The sequence below is a fragment of the Coregonus lavaretus genome, assembly GCF_964263955.1.
Source record: "Coregonus lavaretus genome assembly, chromosome: 14".
Taxonomy (NCBI): domain Eukaryota; kingdom Metazoa; phylum Chordata; class Actinopteri; order Salmoniformes; family Salmonidae; genus Coregonus; species Coregonus lavaretus.
The window spans coordinates 28,346,218-28,365,452 of record NC_140001.1 but is presented as its reverse complement, the minus strand read 5'-3'; the positions used below and the strand labels follow the sequence as shown (position 1 = coordinate 28,365,452).

At 46.5% G+C, this 19,235-nt stretch overlaps 1 protein-coding gene across 1 annotated transcript in view; it reads right to left on the bottom strand.

Annotated features, from left to right (window-relative positions):
- Window positions 1-367: 367 nt before the first annotated feature.
- ebf2 (EBF transcription factor 2) overlaps window positions 368-19,235 on the bottom strand; it is a gene marked incomplete at both ends in the record, with an annotated part of 33,238 nt that continues 14,370 nt past the window's right edge. The window contains 10 exons of the mRNA XM_084176707.1: window positions 368-399; window positions 614-781; window positions 936-1,121; window positions 1,294-1,468; window positions 3,380-3,445; window positions 3,677-3,765; window positions 3,901-4,027; window positions 4,282-4,412; window positions 4,599-4,740; window positions 6,388-6,469. Of these exons, the coding sequence (XP_084032833.1) occupies window positions 368-399; window positions 614-781; window positions 936-1,121; window positions 1,294-1,468; window positions 3,380-3,445; window positions 3,677-3,765; window positions 3,901-4,027; window positions 4,282-4,412; window positions 4,599-4,740; window positions 6,388-6,469 (1,198 nt within the window). The remainder of the gene's footprint in view (window positions 400-613; window positions 782-935; window positions 1,122-1,293; window positions 1,469-3,379; window positions 3,446-3,676; window positions 3,766-3,900; window positions 4,028-4,281; window positions 4,413-4,598; window positions 4,741-6,387; window positions 6,470-19,235) is intronic.

The window sequence follows — 19,235 nt, the reverse complement described above, 5'->3', positions numbered from 1 at the left end:
CTGCTTTCCTTTCAAAATGCAGAGACACCCATAGTGCACCCCATAGAGCTCCACTGTGTTGTGGTGTGGCCCAAGAAAGTCTCATGTCTTTGCAGCTACTGCAGATGAAGAGGTCTTCTGTCTGCATCTGGAGTGACTGGCCTGGTCTTTGGACTCTTTCTGTCCCATCCTTTTCATCCAAATGAATGAAACATGGACTCAACTAGTGGCAGGGCATCAGTGAGGATAGTTGTGGGGGGTTGAGAAATCAGTGTGTGTTCCATCATCATCCCTGTCCTGTCAGTGCCTGCAGGGGGGTAGCAGTGTTGGAGCAGTGGTCTGGTCTCGTCTGGTTTGTAGGTGGTGGATGGGAGTTGGTGGAGTGCTGCTACATCGGGGGAACTACCAGGCCGGTCATCGCTATAGAGAAAGAGAATAGTAATAATCTAATATGTTTTAGATAAAATCTTATTTTTGACAATGGCAATAATCATTATAACCAAAATAACAGTCAGACATACTGTATGTTCATGCTTGCCTAGCCTATGTGTATGTGGGTATGGATTTGTTTTTATAAAGGAAAATGTTTTTTTACAAAGAAAGGGGTGTTTCTAAGATTGTAGATTGGTTCTACCTCTGAAGCTGTTGCCTCCTGAGGCGGGGCAGGCAGGAGAGGGGGAGCCCTGGGGCCGGAGGACAGGAGCGAAGGCGCTCTTCTGTTTGGCTGAGGACGGGAAGGAGGAGAACGGCAGGAGGGAGGAGGAGGAGCTGGAACCTGGGATGGTGGGACTAGATGGCATTACTGTGGAGGAGAGAAAGAGAATATCAGTTGTTATTTTATAACAGAAGGATATATGCACTGATCAACCTTTGTCAATGGTGGGCAATGTTTTAGTGTAGCAGGGACAGGAAGAAAACACAGGACAGAGTGATTGAGTAAGAGGAGACACACTCACTACCATAGGGAGAACCAGTGGGGGAGGCACTGCTGAAACCAGGGGACCCTGGCACCCCCAGACTAGTCATGGGCACTGCCCCATAGCCCCCACTCATGCCTCCACCACCCCCATAGCCCGACTGCTGAGGGGTGGAGGCAGAGGGGTATCCCCGCGGGGACAAACTGCTGGAGTTACGAATATAACCTGGAGCGAGAGAGAGAGAGAAACAAAGAGAGAGACCGATAAAGTGTTAGAACAAAAAAGACAGAGGAAAGGAAAAGACAGGAAGACAAGTGATTTTCCCACTGGGGATATCATAGCACCAACTAGAAGAAAATATCACTATGAATCACATATTAAGTCTAGTACTGCTCACCCTGGCTGGTTTGTCCTGGCTCTCCGATGCTGACCCCCAGCTGGGAGGGGTATGAGCCCAGGCCCATGACACTGCCATGGGCTGGGGAACTAGGCATGGCCTGCAGCTGGCTGTGGGGACGGGGAACACTGTACAGGGCCTCAGCAATGTCCGCTGCACGCTTCAGCAACATGTCCTAAAGAGACAGACAATACAAACTGTTAGCCAGACCTCAGAGATTTACAGTAGTTATTGATAAGAGTAATAGTAAAAGAGACAAGAACAGCAGAGTTGTGAACTCCAGTCACATGACTTGGAGTCAAGTCTGACTCCAGTCACAAATTTGATGACTTGAGACTGGACTTGGAATTGGAGCCTCATGACTCGGGACTACCCTCTTACTTGAGACTGATGACTTTATATTATCTGACCAGGTGTTTTTACGTTTTGTCACTCATTTTGTGACACAGAGAAGCCATAGACAGTAGCCGCAGCATCGCCCTTGCAAAACTTTAAAAAACGTGCAACAGATTGGCTAGTGAAACGCACACTTGGCCCTCTGATTGGACCAGAAAACTGTCAATCAACACCGGTCGGGTGAGCTAGTGAACAGATTGCTGATTTGCTGTACAGCTATAGGATCGGGTGCAGCGCAAACGTCAAATTGTAGGGAGAGAGGATTGCCATAATAAATAAATATGCAGCTCCAAAAATAATTTGGTGATCAAGAATATTAACTGTTTTCTTTGCAAGCTCACCAGCAATGGGGCATTAAGCAACAATTAGGCCTACTAGCATAGGCCTGCTGGTCTTTTGGTATTTAAAAATTACTTGACATTTATAATTGACTTATGCTTGCATTTGGAATTTGTTGTTAAAAGTAATTATTACTGTGGCGATGATGCACCATAGTCTCTCCACTTGCGCTCTCCAAACTCCCTCCAGTGGAGAGCACTTTGTTCTCTTGTTGAAATGTTTGATGTTGCTTTCACACGTTTAAATGCATATGTGGTAAATGTATATTCCATCTAATCCTACAATAATTACTAACGTTTCATCATTCCATCACCATGCCGTTTATTGCAACACTTAGACATTTCTGTTTCATGTTTCATATGATACATTTTAATTTAGCCTGGTTGCGATGTTTATTGTACACATGAACGTTCACAAGACTCAAGAGGTAGAAGTTCTGTTTATTTCATTAAATGTATGATTTCCTTTGTTCATATTTCTCGGGTTAGGTCGGAGTTCCGTGTGTCTGTGTCCTATGTCTCTGTCATTCTGGTTGTGCGTAATAGGAGAATGCGCACCTCAGTGCGCATAGAAATAGGCTTTGTGGCCTGCGCCCCACGCTTTGGATTCAGTACGTTGAATAAGAGGAAATTATTGTTCTATGTATGAATGGTGATTAAATACCATTAAGAATCATTAAGTCTGATTAAGAAGAATGTACCAATGTAACAATGGATGTGGAAATTGCCTTTTAAATTGTAGAACCAGTTTATTGGTTGTAATTGCCAATTGGGTAATTGTATGGTCCTGGGAGGGGCTGTGCTTATATGTACCTGTTTGAGCTCCTGTTAGACAGAGTTGATTTGGTTTCTCAAGGGGAGGCTGTGCAGTAGTGTCCCGCTACCTGTGTCTGTTCAGATAGGACGGGTTAAGCCTGATACAAAAGCTATTTATTTTGGGCCTTGTATATTTGGTAAATCTACTTGTATATTTCGTATGATATGGCCCTTTAGCATTGGATCACCAAGACCTGTAAATGAATCTACAATCTGAGCACCTCAACCTGCCTTTCCCTTATGACTGCTACAAGGTCCCTATTTTACAATGACATAATCAAAATGTGTTGACAAAAGAATGAAAAGGGCTGTATGGTAGCCTCAATAAATAGACAAAGATTATTGCATGTTTAGATGAATGTTTTACTTGACTTGAGACTTGACTTGAAAACACTTGTGACTTGACTTGCTCTTAGAATGTACGACTTGGACTTGACTCAAGACTTGACCCGTTCTACTTGGGACTCGACTTAAGACTTGCTTGTGACTCGAATAATAGTGACTTGGTGCCACCTCTGCTGAAAATCGCTGGTTACCTGATTACTGTGTGGGTTTCCATACAAGGCCTCTACCAGATCAGCTGCTCTCTTCAGTAGCATCTCCTAAACACAGACAGAGAGACATGCATTAGCCTCTTATGTTACATAGTGTGTACTGTCTGTAAGGAGAGGTGTGATCACAGAAGTCAACATGTGTGCTGTGCTGTGGTCTGGTGTGGTGTAGTGTGGTGTGGTGTAGTGTGGTGTGGTGTAGTGTGGTGTGGTGTAGTGTGGTGTGGTGTAGTGTGGTGTGGTGTAGTGTGGTGTGGTGTAGTGTGATGTGTTCTCACTCACCTTGGCCAGTTTGTCAGGGTCACCAGGGTGTCTAGGAATGACCTTTTGAAGTCTCTGGAAACCGTAGTCTATGGTGGGCTCATTCAGCGCTAAACACATACACAGATACATCAGCACTAGGTCATGACTCATCCCATGTAATGGTGCTGTTTGATATGTTGTTGGTGAATGGCTGCTGGATAGGGTAGGTGTGGCTGTGAGGTAAATAGGAGGTGTCTGTTTACCTGTGTAGATGAAGCGCCCAGGTGTCCCCTTGCAGAACTGTTTAGATTTATAGGACAGCGTGACCTCCACGACCCCTGGGATGTGGCGAGGAGGCGTCTGGACACGGATGGCGTGGGGCGTGATCAACTAAGAGAAAGAGAGAGAAACAGGGACAAGACAGAAAATGAGCAACAAACGAGACTATTTGATAGTTTACAGTATCTAATAGAATAACACATTTTGCTCTCATAATGCCAACATGTAGCAGGCAGCCAACAAATGACTGTGCTAATGAGACAAGCCATATGCTTTAGCTACCTTGTCCCTTATGTTTTCAATCAGTAACAGTATCATTAATTAGTTGTTTTAAAGAGACAGTTACAGTAAAGCCACATAGCTACCTCGCTCCACACCAGCATGCTGCCGAACACCACCTGCAGTCCATCAAAGAAGTTCTCCCCGATCACAATGACCATGGCCCCGCCCGTGGTCCAGCCCTCACTGGGACTGATGGCTTTGATACAGGGGGTGGCTGGAGAGGAAGAGCAATAATGTCATTTTAATTTAACTAATTCCACATCCTGGCAATGTATTTAGTGTCTGTTTTAGGGGGTCAGCCCTAGACCTTGAGGTTAGCCATTAGCACAGTGAAGTGGATAACATGAGTAAGCTACAGTAAGCATCAGTACCTCAGGGTAGGTAGTGGTGTGTGTCTTACCGTATTCCATGCCGTTCTCCACTGACTCTCCCGGCTCCAGCCTACGGGCTCTCCGGCCGTGTTTGGAGTTGTTGTGGACAAACATGTTGTCAGACACAGCTAAGACATGTCCGTCTACACTCACAGTGCTGGACAGGACCACCTGAAAGACAGGGGAGGATGGGGAAGTGGAAAATATCAACGCACGGTGTATCAGGGTAACTAAAGTGATGTTAGGTCACTTTTTGTAAGATTTGGTTTCCTGCAACAACAAAAAATCCCTTGGCTACAATCAATTTCAACATCCAGTTGATAGGAATATTTCTCAACGGGTAATGTGACAACCCTACTATATAATATTTTTACATCACCGCCCTTCTCTCTGTGGCCTCTCTCTCTGTCCCTCCCTTTCCCTCCCCTCCTCTCCCCTCCTGAGGCTGTGGTTGGAGTTTCAGGCCTAATCCCTCACTGACAGCAGACATATGGACTGAATCTCCTCTTTTTACTGGGAGTTAGAGTGTGATATACGGTGGCCCTAATTTGATTTCTGGCCAACAGCATGTGTTTGTCCCTTCCTCTCCACAAAGTACATATGTTCACCTTGGAGGACATGCATTCAAAATATGTGGGTGTTCTTGTGTGTCTGCCTTGGGTCTTTGTGTTTCAGTGTGTCCATATATCTATATGTGTACATGCAGGACAGGGTGGCGGTGGTTGCGTAGGGTCTATGAAATGCTGAAAGACATTCATCTCTAGATATTTTGAAATAGACTTTGCCATAAGAAAGTGGTGTGTTAAGGATTTATCAGTATTGCAGAGCTGCATATGCAGAGACTGGAGCACAGATGCATAGAAAGGAAGAGAGAGAAAGGGAGAGAAAGCAGATGTTCTTGTAGATGGTTGACTAGGAGATGTAAGGAATCTGAAGGAAAATAACAGTAAATTATCGATCAAGCAGCAGCAACGGGCTCCTGTCCAGCTCCGATCGTCTTTTAACCTGGAGGTGAGGGCCTTGGAGCGGCCGCCCGCTCATAACTTCTCAGCATGTGTCACAGTGCAGGAGTTAAAACAAACATGGTGGAAAACAGGGAGAGAGAGAGAGAGAGCTGTGAGAAAGAGAGACCCGAGAGAGAGAGAGCGAGCGAGAGCGAGAGCGAGAGAGAGAGAGAGAGAGAGAGAGAGAGAGAGAGAGAGAGAGAGAGAGAGAGAGAGAGAGAGAGAGAGAGAGAGAGAGAGAGAGAGAATGCCAGACAGGGGCTACGGTGCTGAAAGACAGCAGAGGAAGTGAAGCGGGAGTGTCCCCTGTGACCACTTCCTGGGTCACGGAGCATGACCTTCCCCATCTGGAGCCAATCACTCAATTCTTGACAACTTCCTGAAACACCTCAGCCTATTTCCTGCCTGCCTCCCCCCTTGTCTCTCCCACCCCACTACCTCCTTTTCCTTTCTCTTTCCATCTCTCCCTCTTTGTTTCTCTATTGATTTTTTACTTTCACCTTTAACTTTCCCCTCTATTCCAGTGCTTGAGGTTATGGTATGGAGAAATGTGGTCTCAACTATACCTGGGCAGATCCTGGACAACAAAACACCCTCTTTGTGAAAGTAGATTGGAAAGAAATTCATATATATATTTTAGATAACCATCAATTGTTATTTTCAACATCATGCATGCACCCACCCACCCTCCCTCTCTCTCTCTCTCTCTCTCTCTCTCTCTCTCTCTCTCCCTCTCTCACATGCACACACACATACACAAATAGGTATACATGCATACACACAAACACCTCTCTCTATCTCCTACTCTCCATACCTGAAATCTCCTCATGTCCCTTGGGTTCCCTGCTGTCTTCAGACAATTTTGGTTACACTTCAGGAAAAACTTCAAGAAGAATCTGCAGGGGTAAAAGAAAAATAGGACATCAATATCTCAATAGACAGGAAAACATAACACGGAAGAACAATGCATTCATTATTTGTTGGCCTTATTTATTGGCATTCATCATTTCAAATCAGTCAAGAAGATGCTGATTGCTGTTCTGGCCAGAGATGTGTTATGAACATTGAGTGTTTGTACATGCCTACACGTGTGTGTGTGTCTGCGTATGTGTGTGCATGTGCGTGTGTGTGTGGTCAATGCTGCTGCGTGATATCTGACCTTGCATTAATCACTGCTGTTTACTTTAGCATTAGAGTCAATGTTACTACACTTTAAATCAAATAATGAGAATTTGTAATGCAGTCCAGTGAAAACTGGTGCTGTGTTTCAAAGTGAACAGGAGACCATGATGTATGCCAGGGGACTCTGGGGACCATGGTATCCCACCATGCTGCATCTGAACCACATGGGAACAGTGGGGGAAGAGAGAAAGGCAACTAGAGAGAAAGTGAAAGGAGGACAGAGACAGAGTGTTTGTATGTACGTGTGCATGTGTTTGCATGAGGTTTGTGTGTGTATTTTCTCATGGATGTGTCTCATTAACGGTGTGTGTGTGGGGGGGAGTATGTGAGGGTGTAGAGGGGGATCAGAGCGTGGAAAGAGAGAGACGGGGTGCTGATAGCCTCCACTAGAGCAGAGAAGAGGAGAGAGATGGAGAAACTGAGATGAAGATGGGGAGAGGAGAGGAGGGAGAGACTCCAAATCCCAGGTGTACACAGTTCGGCAACATAGCCCGCTGCCATGGCAACGCGGCTCTGCCGCAATCCCAAAGTCCCCACGCTGAGAGGGAAAGAGAAGGCAACCACAAGGAACACACATTCCATCACAGAGAGCGAGGGAGAGAGGAGGGGGGAGGAAGTGATAGAAGGGGAGAGGCAGGGGAGATAGTGGAGGGAGTTGAGGGAGTAATGAAATGGTCTGAAGACAAGAAGAGAATGAGAGTGAATGGGCGTGGTGTAGAGATCAGGACTACTGGTGTATATATGTGTGTCCATGGATCAGATACTCTGTCATTTTTGACTGAGTCCCAACATTTAGCCACAAATTTGGCCTCAATTTCAGTGATACACCCAACGCTGAAACTAAACAAAGAACAACAGTGATGAGGAGAAATGCTGGCGAGAGAGAGGCTGGAGCTGGTGCTGGGCGGATAGATATCCGATCCCACCCACATTGAGCTCACTGCAGATATAAGTCATATTAATGGAGAGACTTTGTTTGGAGAGGGACTTCATATTGGCCCCGCAGCCCAGGACCGTCCCATTCAATGGTAATTTCTCCTTCCCTCTCTCAGCCTCTTTCTCTCTCTTCTTCCATCACTCCCTCCCCTCCTCCCTAGTGAACAGGCCCTGGCTCAGAACAAGCGCTTGGTTCCAAGACAGTGTCCAATATTTCTTGATTTGAGCTATTTCAGCGGAGGACAATCAATATTGTTGTTGGCGAAGGGTGATTCTGATTTATCAGTGAGAGCTCGGACCTCCAACCTCACAGCTCCGCTACAGTTGGGCCCAGGGTGGATGTGTGCAAAAGGCCACATCGCCTCTCCCTCCCTCTTACCACTTCCTCCTCTTTACATCCCTATCCCCATCTCTCTCTCTCTCTCTCTCTCTCTCTCTCTCTCTCTCTCTCTCTCTCTCTCTCTCTCTCTCTCTCTCTCTCTCTCTCTCTCTCTCTCTCTCTCTCTCTCTCTCTCTCTCTCTCTCTCTCTCTCTCTCTCTCTCTCTCTCTCTCTCTCTCTCTCTCCGTCCTTCCCTCCCTCCCTCCCTCCCTCCCTCCCTCCCTCCCTTACTCCCTCTCTCTCCCTCTCTCTCTCTCTCCATCCTTCCCTCCCTCCCTCCCTCCCTCCCTCCCTCCCTTACTCCCTCTCTCTCTCCCTCTCTCTCTCTCTCTCCGTCCTTCCCTCCCTCCCTTACTCCCTCTCTCCTCTCTCTGTACTGTATCTATCATGCTGTCATGATTTATATGATATGACAGTAGTTTATGCTCAGTGTTTGAATCCAGTTTGCTTCATAGCCACCGATGAGAGATATATTGGATTATGTTCTGCTGTTTTCAAACACTTCTTTCAAACAGTGCACTTGAAGATCCTTCAGTATGTGACTTCTACTCTGGTATATGATGGGAAACATTCTTTATCAATTTGCTTCAAATTCATGTGGGAACCCCCATAAAGAGACATGGCAGAGTAATTTATAACATTACTGCGGGCTCCTTTGTTGGGCTAAATGACCGTGGCCATGGCCCTGCTCTGTCCCAGACACAGACACGCTCCTCTCCCTGCCCAGCCACCTGCTCTCTGGATCTCTGGCCACTTCAAGTGCACCCAGCCAACAATGACCGCTCACTCCACCCAGTCACATTGGTGACTTCACAGCAGGGATGCATGACATCCCTTTAAAGACACACTCCACATGTAGCGACGACCCTCCAAGTTCTAGGCCGACATCCCCATTGGTCAGTTTGCGTTGGACTGCTCCTTTCCTCTGACTTTCATTCATCATTCCCTCACTGTGTTTGTTTGTGTAACATTATAAACACTCATACATACTTCCATACAACCCCCCCACCACTGTCCTCCCCAAAAACCCATTCAGTCAACTTACAGCCCCCTCAGTTCGGACGCACACAGCTGCAAATGCTGAAATTAAAGCGAGACATTGGTGCATATATTAGCATGCATTAGCCGCTTCCCCCTGCCCACTTAACATGCAAATCTCCCAGCCCCGTCGCCTCGCACCTTCTGCCACACATTCATTTGCTGAATTATAATTAGACTAATCTTGCATAATTAATAAGAAGTCGAGGACCCTCTGTTTTTCTCCCGCCTCTGTTGTGGTCGCAAAAGTTTAATATCGGGGTTGTTTGTTTTTGTTTTGATAATGCAATACGCCCACACACCTCCCCACCCATAGGCTAGAGAGGAGCAGGAGTTGTTAAGCATTGGAGGTGATCTGAATGTCCGTTTTCAAAGGAGAACTCATTTAGCTATACTGTGGCTTAGAGGTATGCATTTGCAGCTTTGCCTCTCATATTCAAAGTGGTTATTCCATAACCAACTGTCACTGGAATGCATATTTATCCCACTATTCAATTATGAAATTAATTTTGGGGGAGGGTACATTTTGTGACAAGTTGAGATGCAAGTTTAATATTTTATGAGTTGTCCAGTTGTCATTCATGTAAATCAAGCTATAGCTATAACCCCTCCAACTGGTGTTCCCCACTACCCTCCTCAAAGACCCTGACTAGGAAACACAAACAAAAGGTAGGCCCAAGTCTTAAGCCTTGGGATCAATTTCCACACTGGCTCCATGGTGAGTCTGTTTTTTCCCCTCTGTATCTCTGTTAAGGCCTCCAAATCCCCTTTGTATGCATCTGCTTCAGTTCCCAATACTAAACACAGGCCTCACAGCATGGGATGAGCAATCCGCAGGGTGACAACTTGCTTAACTAAAACTAGTTAAAAAACTAGAGTAAATCATGACATTGCAATAACAGCAAAGTTACAAACTTAACTCCATAATTGTTTCATAGTCCCCTGTAGCTCAGTTGGTAGAGCATGGCGCTTGCAACACCAGGGTTGTGGGTTCGTTTCCCACGGGGGGTCAGTATGAAAATGTATGCACTAACTGTAAGTCGCTCTGGATATGAGCGTCTGCTAAATGACTAAAATGTAAATGTTCACGGGGGCATTGACTGTCAGACAGACCACATTCAGCCTCCGTCAGTCCTATCTGAGGCATCTGTTAAACATAGCTGAGCCTTTACATATGGCCATAATTGTCACACCCTGATCAGTTTCACCTGTCTTGTGCTTGTCTCCACCCCCACCAGGTGTCTCCCATTTGTCCTCATTATCCCCTGTGTATTTATACCAGTGTTTTCGGTTTGTCTGTTGCCAGTTCGTCTTGTCTCGTCAAGCTTACCCGTGGTTTTCCCTTACTCCTGTTTTGCTCTAGTCCCTGGTTTCCTGTTTTTCTCGGTTTTGACCATTCTGCCTGCCCTGAGTCTGCCTGCCGTTTCTGTAACTTTCGGACTCTGCTCTGGATTACTGACCTCTGCCTGCCCTTGACCTGTCATTTGCCTGCCCCCTGTTTTTGTAAATTAACTTTTTGTAATTTTGAACTGTCTGCATCTGGGTCTTATCCTGAGCCTTGATACTTAATCATACTGCTAGCACATGAGCTGCACAGGACCCCTAACAATAACTTTTATTGGCATTTATCAACCTTAATTACAACTGACTTAAATTGCCATGTCACAGAGACACACCATATATCACACTCTATATACTGATTAGACACACAGCTGTATCAGTGTCTGTATCAGTGTATTAGATCTGTATGCTATGGTGCATAGATTTAGCTACAATATTTTGCTTTATATAGATCATATGAACTGGACTAGTTCCTGCAACCTCGTCTTCCTGTGGGACAGTCCCTTTATCTCATGTGAGCCTGGTCCTCTGTTTGGGACAGCTGCATTGATGACAATCATATTTCAAAAAAAGACTTGGGAGGGATTTGAACTGTGAGAGACAGAGAGAGAGGACTAAAATGGAGAGCATTTAGTTTGGCAGGGTGGGAGAGGCTCTGTTCTCTATCTAGGAACAGAGAGAGAGAGAGAGAGCAGGGATGGAGTGACAGGTCAGAAGCATGATCTTGCTTCAATCAGTATTTAGAAGACAGGCGGAGAGACTGAAGGAAGTAGAGAGGGAAGGTGCGGATAGATGGTGCGGAAGAAAAGGCTGAAAGAGTGAGAGAAGAGAGGGAGAGACAAAAAGAGGAGAGGGGAGAATGTTGACGTCCTTTATTCAGGGCCATCACTCATCAGACATCCCACCCATCGTCCCCCCCTGGAAAAACAAAACAGTGTCCTGACATGGTGGGGGGGGGGGGGGAAATTAGGAAACCAGATGTGAGGCATTAAAACATACTGACATGCTGAGGACCTTCCTCTGCCACACTCACACACTGAGAACATTAACTCATACACACACACACACACACACACATTACATACACACAAACTCTATAATAAACGCACACATTCTAAAAGAAAATGCATGTAAACCCAACTTGAAATGTATCCACAAAATATATGAGTATTGGGTCAAGCAAGTTCCAAGGCTACTGGCTATTGGCCGATTTCTGCATAGGCCAGAGTTGACCTAAGAATATTTTACACTGATACAGAAATCTACAGATGGGTCATCATGCATCAATGTATGGATATGCATCCAATTAGTATATGGAGTGGGTTGTGGTGAGGGATGGGGGTGTTTTGTTTTCCTCCATGGGGAGATTGGGGGAGGGGGGAGGAGGTAATAAATACCGCTGGATCCCAGGGTCCCCTGGCAGACTGGAAGCTAGACTGGTCACCAGGGTTAACACCCGGGGCACCCGACCTTTGACACTGCTAATGGGGCACAGAGAACCCTCCACGAACTGATACCCCCTCTGTGGCATACCACCACGGGACCTTTCACACTAGCCTACTAACACGCCCCCTTGTATTTTAGTACAGAAATAGTACTAGTCCTTCTCTCACCTTTACTTAACATACTTTATATAACCCTAACCCTCTCTCACTCCCCCCCTCTCTCTCCAAACTGCCTTGCATGTTTAAAAGTAATCGACAAACCAACCCTTAGCAACTTGTTTTAGCAGGGGTTTCACTTCTTTTAGTTTTGTTTTATTGGGAGCACAGATATGCGCCTCTGTCCTCTCAAATTTCGAGCAACCCCCACCTTTCCTAATCCCACTGTCATAATCTATAATATGGGCCCTGTTAGTCTCTCATTGATGCCTGTTTTGATCCAGGGATTAAACCTGTCTTTATGGTCTGACAGTCAGGCATACCAACACCCACCTACTAACAACCACACACTGACAACCACACACTGACAACCACACACTAACAACCAAACACTGACAACCACACACTGACAGACGAGACCACTGAGTGATGGGTGGAGATGGGTACACCAAATCAATGGAAAGAAAAATTGCCGGGCTTAGCTCAAATGTTTGTAGTGACAAAAGATATTTGGCTGCTGGCTTCAAAAGGCATATACTGGAAGGAAAAACCTGCACTCACTGAAATATTCTTTATGTTTTAATGTATTTTTTTAGCAGCAGAGGTCAGAACAAACGGTTGTGTTTCGGCGGCAGCCTTCGTCAGCGTTGGTTGAAGGGAAGTACTCACAGATTGTCCTGTGGTATCAAAAATAACAGCTAGATTATTTGGAGAGGTGCCACACAGACTGAAACAGAGCATGGGGAATGAGGACTCCTTTTAAAGTTTGACCACTGGATTGGATTTGCCCCCATGGCCCCTTCTCCATTTCAGCCCAGCCTCACCCCTGCGGCCCTAGCCCAAAACCCAGCCCACCCGTCTCTAAACTTGAGAACTGTGTCAAAGCCAAACATTTAAACCACTTGTGCTGATTTATAGAGCTTGGTAGTGCTGTACAACCATCAGGCTAGACACCGCAAAAGTGCCTCAGTTGAGGCGGGGCTGTGAGGTGAGAGAGGGGTGAGAAGGGGGGAGAGGGTAATAGAGGGACATGGATGGGGGCTGATGGACCCTCCTGATAAGTGCGAATGTGGACTTTTTGAACATTGTATCACCTTGGTCTTAAAATGACTTTACAACATCACTGCTGGCATGATGGTATCGTTTTAATCTTTTAAATAGTTTAATGTTGTTCCAGCGTCCAACACTTGGCATAATGACAAAAGTGGGAGAGAAAGAAAGAGAGAGAGATATAGGTATATATAGTTATATGGATCTATGGCTGGACAGACTGACAGAGACATGCACAGAGAGATCCAGGCTGGGGAGAACGTGAATGTTCAACCAGGATAGGGAATAGACATCCCATCAGTAGCTTGACCTTTCCCAGCATGCTTTGTGAGTCCTATGGGATGAAGATTCAAAATACGCTCTCCAAACTGTCACACTGGAGTCGTTAAGCAGTCCATTGTGTATGGACAGGTCTCATACATACCAATACGGACCTTTACAATCCCCACACTACATCGGTGACCCAAAACTGGTAGTTCTAACTGCAGCAGCATGAATAATGTCACGATGCACAAATGTACGGCTGAAGTGTATCAGGTGCTCCCTCCAATACACATAACAATGATTCCTAGATACTGAGTCCTCCTAACGCTGTCAAAACCTATATGCTTCCATCAGCCGATAATCACCTTTGAGTATTAAATACCCACATACCACAGCACATCCCAAACCCTCCTCAGAGAAGAACAAAGACAGAGAGATGGACGTTAGAGAGAGGAGAGAAGCAACAACAGAATGAGAAGAGATGTCTTCTTAATTAGCCAGTAATGATAAGATCTGACAAACAACATCTGTTTCCAGAGAGAGAGGGAAGGAGAGGGGGGAGGGAGGGAGAAAGGAGAGGGTGGGAGAGAGTGATCGAAGGGAGGAATAGAGAGAGAGTCAGCTAGCTAAAGAAACCTGTAAAGGCAAGACATGCTGGTGTGTAAAATAAAGAATGCTGTGTAGCGTGACACCATAGAAGAACGAAGGAAGGAGTGAAGTAAAATGAAAAAGAGAGAGACAGAGAGACAGGGGGGGAGAATTCTGACAGGGTTGAGGGAATCTAGGAACCAGGACGGAAATGACAGATAGAAAGGAGAAAAACAGATCAGAATGAAGAGAGGCAGACAGACAGAGAGACAGACAGACAGACAGACAGACAGGCAGAGAGAGAGACAGACAGACAGACATACAGAGATTGAGAGACAGACAGAAAGAGAGAAAGAGAGACAGACACAGACAGACAGAGACTGAGAGACAGACAGACAGAGAAAGAGAGCGAGAGAGAGAGAGAGAGAGAGAGAGAGAGAGAGAGAGAGAGAGAGAGAGAGAGAGAGAGACAGAGGGTAGAACTGGATAATGGCACAAGGGAGGGAAGGAGGGAGAGGTGGAACGTGTGTAGAGATGGGTATGGAATCACTCAGAGGTCCAGGGTGCTGTAATTTACTGTCTGTAGCTAATCCACAGCAAATGTGTGGAGCCATTGAGAGGAGCGGGAGAGAGAGGGAGGGAGGGAAGGAGAAGAGTGAGGGAATAAGAGAGAGGAAAGGGATGGAGGGGGATAGAGGAAGGGCAGGGGGACTGATGGGCGCACAGCATGCCTGCTGGGAGGCTGTCAGCGGCCACATCACCCCCTGCCCTCAGCCCTGACAGATTCATCAAGACTATTTACACACACACACACACACACAGGACCATAAAACATCAGAATTGTTTAGTTTTTTGTGTTTGTGCTCCACAAAAATGATATCAGGAGAATGCATCTACAGACATGTGTTGCTCTAAGGGCCATTAGATATTACAGAAATATGCAAGCTGCATCTAATGCACCCATCTCAATAACAAGTTGTTATAATTACTCTATGACCATACTGTAGCATAGCATGCACGTCTAATATTCCCATCTCTCTAAATACTTTTATATGCATGTTTTAGGGGCTCACATCAACCGGAGCGCCAAGTCTAGGTCCAAAAGGCTTCTCAACAGTTTCTACCCCCAAGCCATAAGACTCCTGAACAGCTAATCATGGCTACCCAGACTATTTGCATTGTCCCCCCCCACCCCACCCCACCCCCTCTTTTACGCTGCTGCTACTCTGTTTATTATTTATGCATAGTCACTTTAACTCTACCCACGTGTACATATTACCTCAATTACCTCAACTAGCCGGTGCCCCCGCACATTGACTCTGTATGCCTCCTGTAGCTCAGTTGGTTGAGCATGGCGCTTGCAACGCCAGGGTTGTGGGTTCAATTCCCACAGGGGGCCAGTATGAAAAATGTATGCACTCACTAACTGTAAGTCGCTCTGGATATGAGCGTCTACTAAAATGTAAAAATGTAAATGTACCGGTACCCCTCTGTATATAGCCTCCCTACTGTTATTTTATTTTACTGCTGCTCTTTAGTTATTTGCTTTTATTTTTTTTACTCAACTCTTTTTTTATTTTACTTTTTTCTATAAAAAACAGCATTGTTGGTTAAGGGCTTGTAAGTAAGCATTTCACTGTAATGTCTACACCTGTTGTATTCGGCGCATGTGACAAATAAAATGTGATTAGATTTGATAGGCCTTTGAGGCGGTAAGGGGGAGGATGATAAGGAGGATGGGGGGATGTAAGGGAAATCCCAGTCCTCCCTGGGAAATAAATTCTATCCAGATTCCTGACAAACAGACAAACAAACAAACAAACAAACAAACTGGGGCCGGGCCAGCGCCAGGGGGCCTTGTTAAATCGTTAGTGAAATTTAAGACCTTTATATGGGGGGCTGACTGACTGACCCCCTATTCATCCCCCACACCCTCTTTGCCCCACCCCTACGCACCAGCATCCAGCCAAAGATAACAGCCCCTGTTCCTAAATACCACTGCTAACTGGCCTCTGACTCTGGCCTTTGACACACATGCACACACACATGCCTGGTTGGAGGCTCCACACACACATCCATGTGCACACAAACTCTGATACACACACATCCATGTACACACAAACTATCTCAAGTACTCTCTAAAATAAATCATGCTAATCTGACCTCCTGAGAGTGCCCCCCACACTTCATCTCTATGCTGCCCTACCAAAGGTGAAACCTATTAGTGGCCAGACAAATGGGAAGCTGCCTTCCCCTCTCCCTGTCCCAGTAACACAACGCCCGGTCCCAGCCACTCAAGGAGCGTGTGGCCATTTTGAGCGCTATGAGCCCCCCTCCAAACCCTATTTTTACCCCCCCCCCCCCACCTAAATTCCCCTGTCGTTCGCCCACATTATCCCATTCACAGTCCATTCCCATTTCCTGTCAAAACATTTCTCTGCTGCGCTCCGTTTCCGACTTCCCCCTCTGTGCGCTCTCCCTAAGAAAACAACATATGCTTGTTCTGAGTGTTAGGGTTCAAGCCACGACACCCAACCCAACGCAGTCCAACGCAGCCAAAGGTGACAGCACAATCCAGTCATCTAATCTGCCACTCATGGTTCACTTCCTATCTGTATTTGAGTCGTGGGTCTTCCTGGTTCACATGAGACCACATCACCAAAACCCCATACATCACAAAATGTATTCTGACTCCTGACTCTGAATAGAGTTCTCTCTCTTAGTTTCTTACAAGAAGTACCTGTCAGTGAGTATTTGATATTCCAGACAGTGGCACCCACTCCCTCTGTCTGTCTGACTGTCTGTGTGTCATTCTCCTCTCATTGCCTCCTGGGATGAGATGTCCCCCACTACCGTGCCAGCTGCTCAGACTGGCCCAGCCTGTGGTGTTGTGTGCAGTGGAGCTGCTGGAGCCCGTCTCTGTCTCCACTCACTGCCAGTCCCCTGCCTGAGGGGCTCCTGACCGGTGTCTGGGGGGACACCACCAGCCACCAGGGAGACACGGCGCCTGTGACAGGGAAGTGAAGGGACTGGAGGGATTGTGTGTGTGTGTGTGTCTTGTCAATCACACACACCTGGTTCTATTCCCCTAATTAGTCAATTTATAAGTGTTCCCTCTGCCCCCTTGTCCTTGTGGGTGATTGTTTGTTGTGGAGGTTAGTAGCTCGGTGGAGCTCTTGTATTTGTTATCAACGGGAGTGCACCTGTTTTGTGCCCTGGAGTGTGTTTGACACATTTCTGCTAAACCTGTATTTTTCGGATTAAAGCCTGTTTCTGTGATTTACCCTCCTGCACCCCAGCAACCGGAGGGATCCAGATATCCCGACCCCGGGCGTTTGATGGGACGACAACGCTGTGCCAGGGATTCCTCCTCAATTGGAACTTTACTTCGCCAGCATCAGGCCGGAACCCTCGGAGCCGGAGAAGGTGTCCGTCCTCGTTTCCTCCCTCTGTGGGAAAGCCCTGGAATGGGCCAAAGCAGTGTGGAACGAAGGAGGGGAGGCAGCCTCGGCGGAAGTCGTGAAAGTACCCCCCCCCCCCCCCCCCCCCTTGACGCACGGCTCCAGCAGTGGAAATCCCGTAACATGGAGGGATCGAGGATATCCCTCACCGGTACCCAGCACCGTTCCTCCGGACCGTACCCCTCCCACTCCACGAGGTCCTGAAGGCCCCCCACCCGACGCCTCGAATCCAGGATGGCACGGACAGAGTATTTGGTATCGACAGGAGTATTTTTCCCGTGTGCCTTGTATTTTCCAGTGCACCTGTTTTGTGCCCTGGAGTGTGTTTGACGCATTTCTGCATAAACCTGTATTTTTCGGATTAAAGCCTGTTTCTGTGATTTACCCCCCTGCACCTGCCTCCTTCAACACCACCTTATCACAGAGAATGATTTATTTTTATTTCTTTCATCACATTTCATCACATTCCCTTTTATTTCTTTCATCACATTCCCAGTGGGTCAGACGTTTACATACACTCAATTAGTATTTGGTAGCATTGCCTTTCAATTGTTTAACTTGGGTCAAACGTTTCGGGTAGCCTTCCACAAGCTTCCCACAATAAGTTGGGTGAATTTTGGCCCATTCCTCCTGACCGAGCTGGTGTAACTGAGTCAGGTTTGTAGGCCTCCTTGCTCGCACACGCTTTTTCAGTTCTGACCACACATTTTCTATAGGATTGAGGTCAGGGCTTTGTGATGGCCACTCCAATACCTTGACTTTGTTGTCCTTAAGCCATTTTGCCACAACTTTGGAAGTATGCTTGGGGTCATTGTCCATTTGGAAGACCCATTTGCGACCAAGCTTTAAATTCCTGACTGATGTCTTGAGATGTTGCTTCAATTTATCCACATAATTTTCCTTCCTCATGATGCCATTTATTTTGTGAAGTGCACCAGTCCCTCCTGCAGAAAAGCACCCCCACAGCATGATGCTGCCACCCCCGTCCTTCACGGTTGGGATGTTGTTCTTCAGCTTGCAAGCGCCCCCTTTTTCCTCCAAACATAACGATGGTCATTATGGGCAAAATGTTATATTTCTGTTTCATCAGACCAGAGGACATTTCTCCAAAAAGTACAATCTTTGTCCCCATGTGCAGTTGCAAACCATAGTCTGGCTTTTTTATGGCGGTTTTGGAGCAGTGGCTTCTTCCTTGCTGAGCGGCCTTTCAGGTTATGACGATATAGGACTCGTTTTACTGTGGATATAGATACTTTTGTACCTGTTTCCTCCAGCATCTTCACAAGGTCCTTTGCTGTTGTTCTGGGATTGATTTGCACTTTTCGCACCAAAGTACGTTCATCACTAGGAGACAGAACGCGTCTCCTTCCTGAGCGGTATGATGGCTGCGTGGTCCCATGGTGTTTATACTTGCGTACTATTGTTTGTACAGATGAACGTGGTCCCTTCAGGCATTTGGAAATTGCTCCCAAGGATGAACCAGACTCGTGGAGGTCTACAATGTTTTTCCTGAGGTCTTGGCTGATTTCTTTTGATTTTCCCATGATGTCAAGCAAAGAGGAAGTGAGTTTGAAGGTAGGCCTTGAAATACATCCACAGTTACACCTCCAATTACATTTACATTTACATTTTAGTCATTTAGCAGACGCTCTTATCCAGAGCGACTTACAGTTAGTGAATACATATTTTTTTTATACTGGCCCCCCGTGGGAATCGAACCCACAACCCTGGCGTTGCAAACGCCATGCTCTATCAACTGAGCTACATCCCTGCCGGCCATTCCCTCCCCTACCCTGGATGACGCTGGGCCAATTGTGCGCC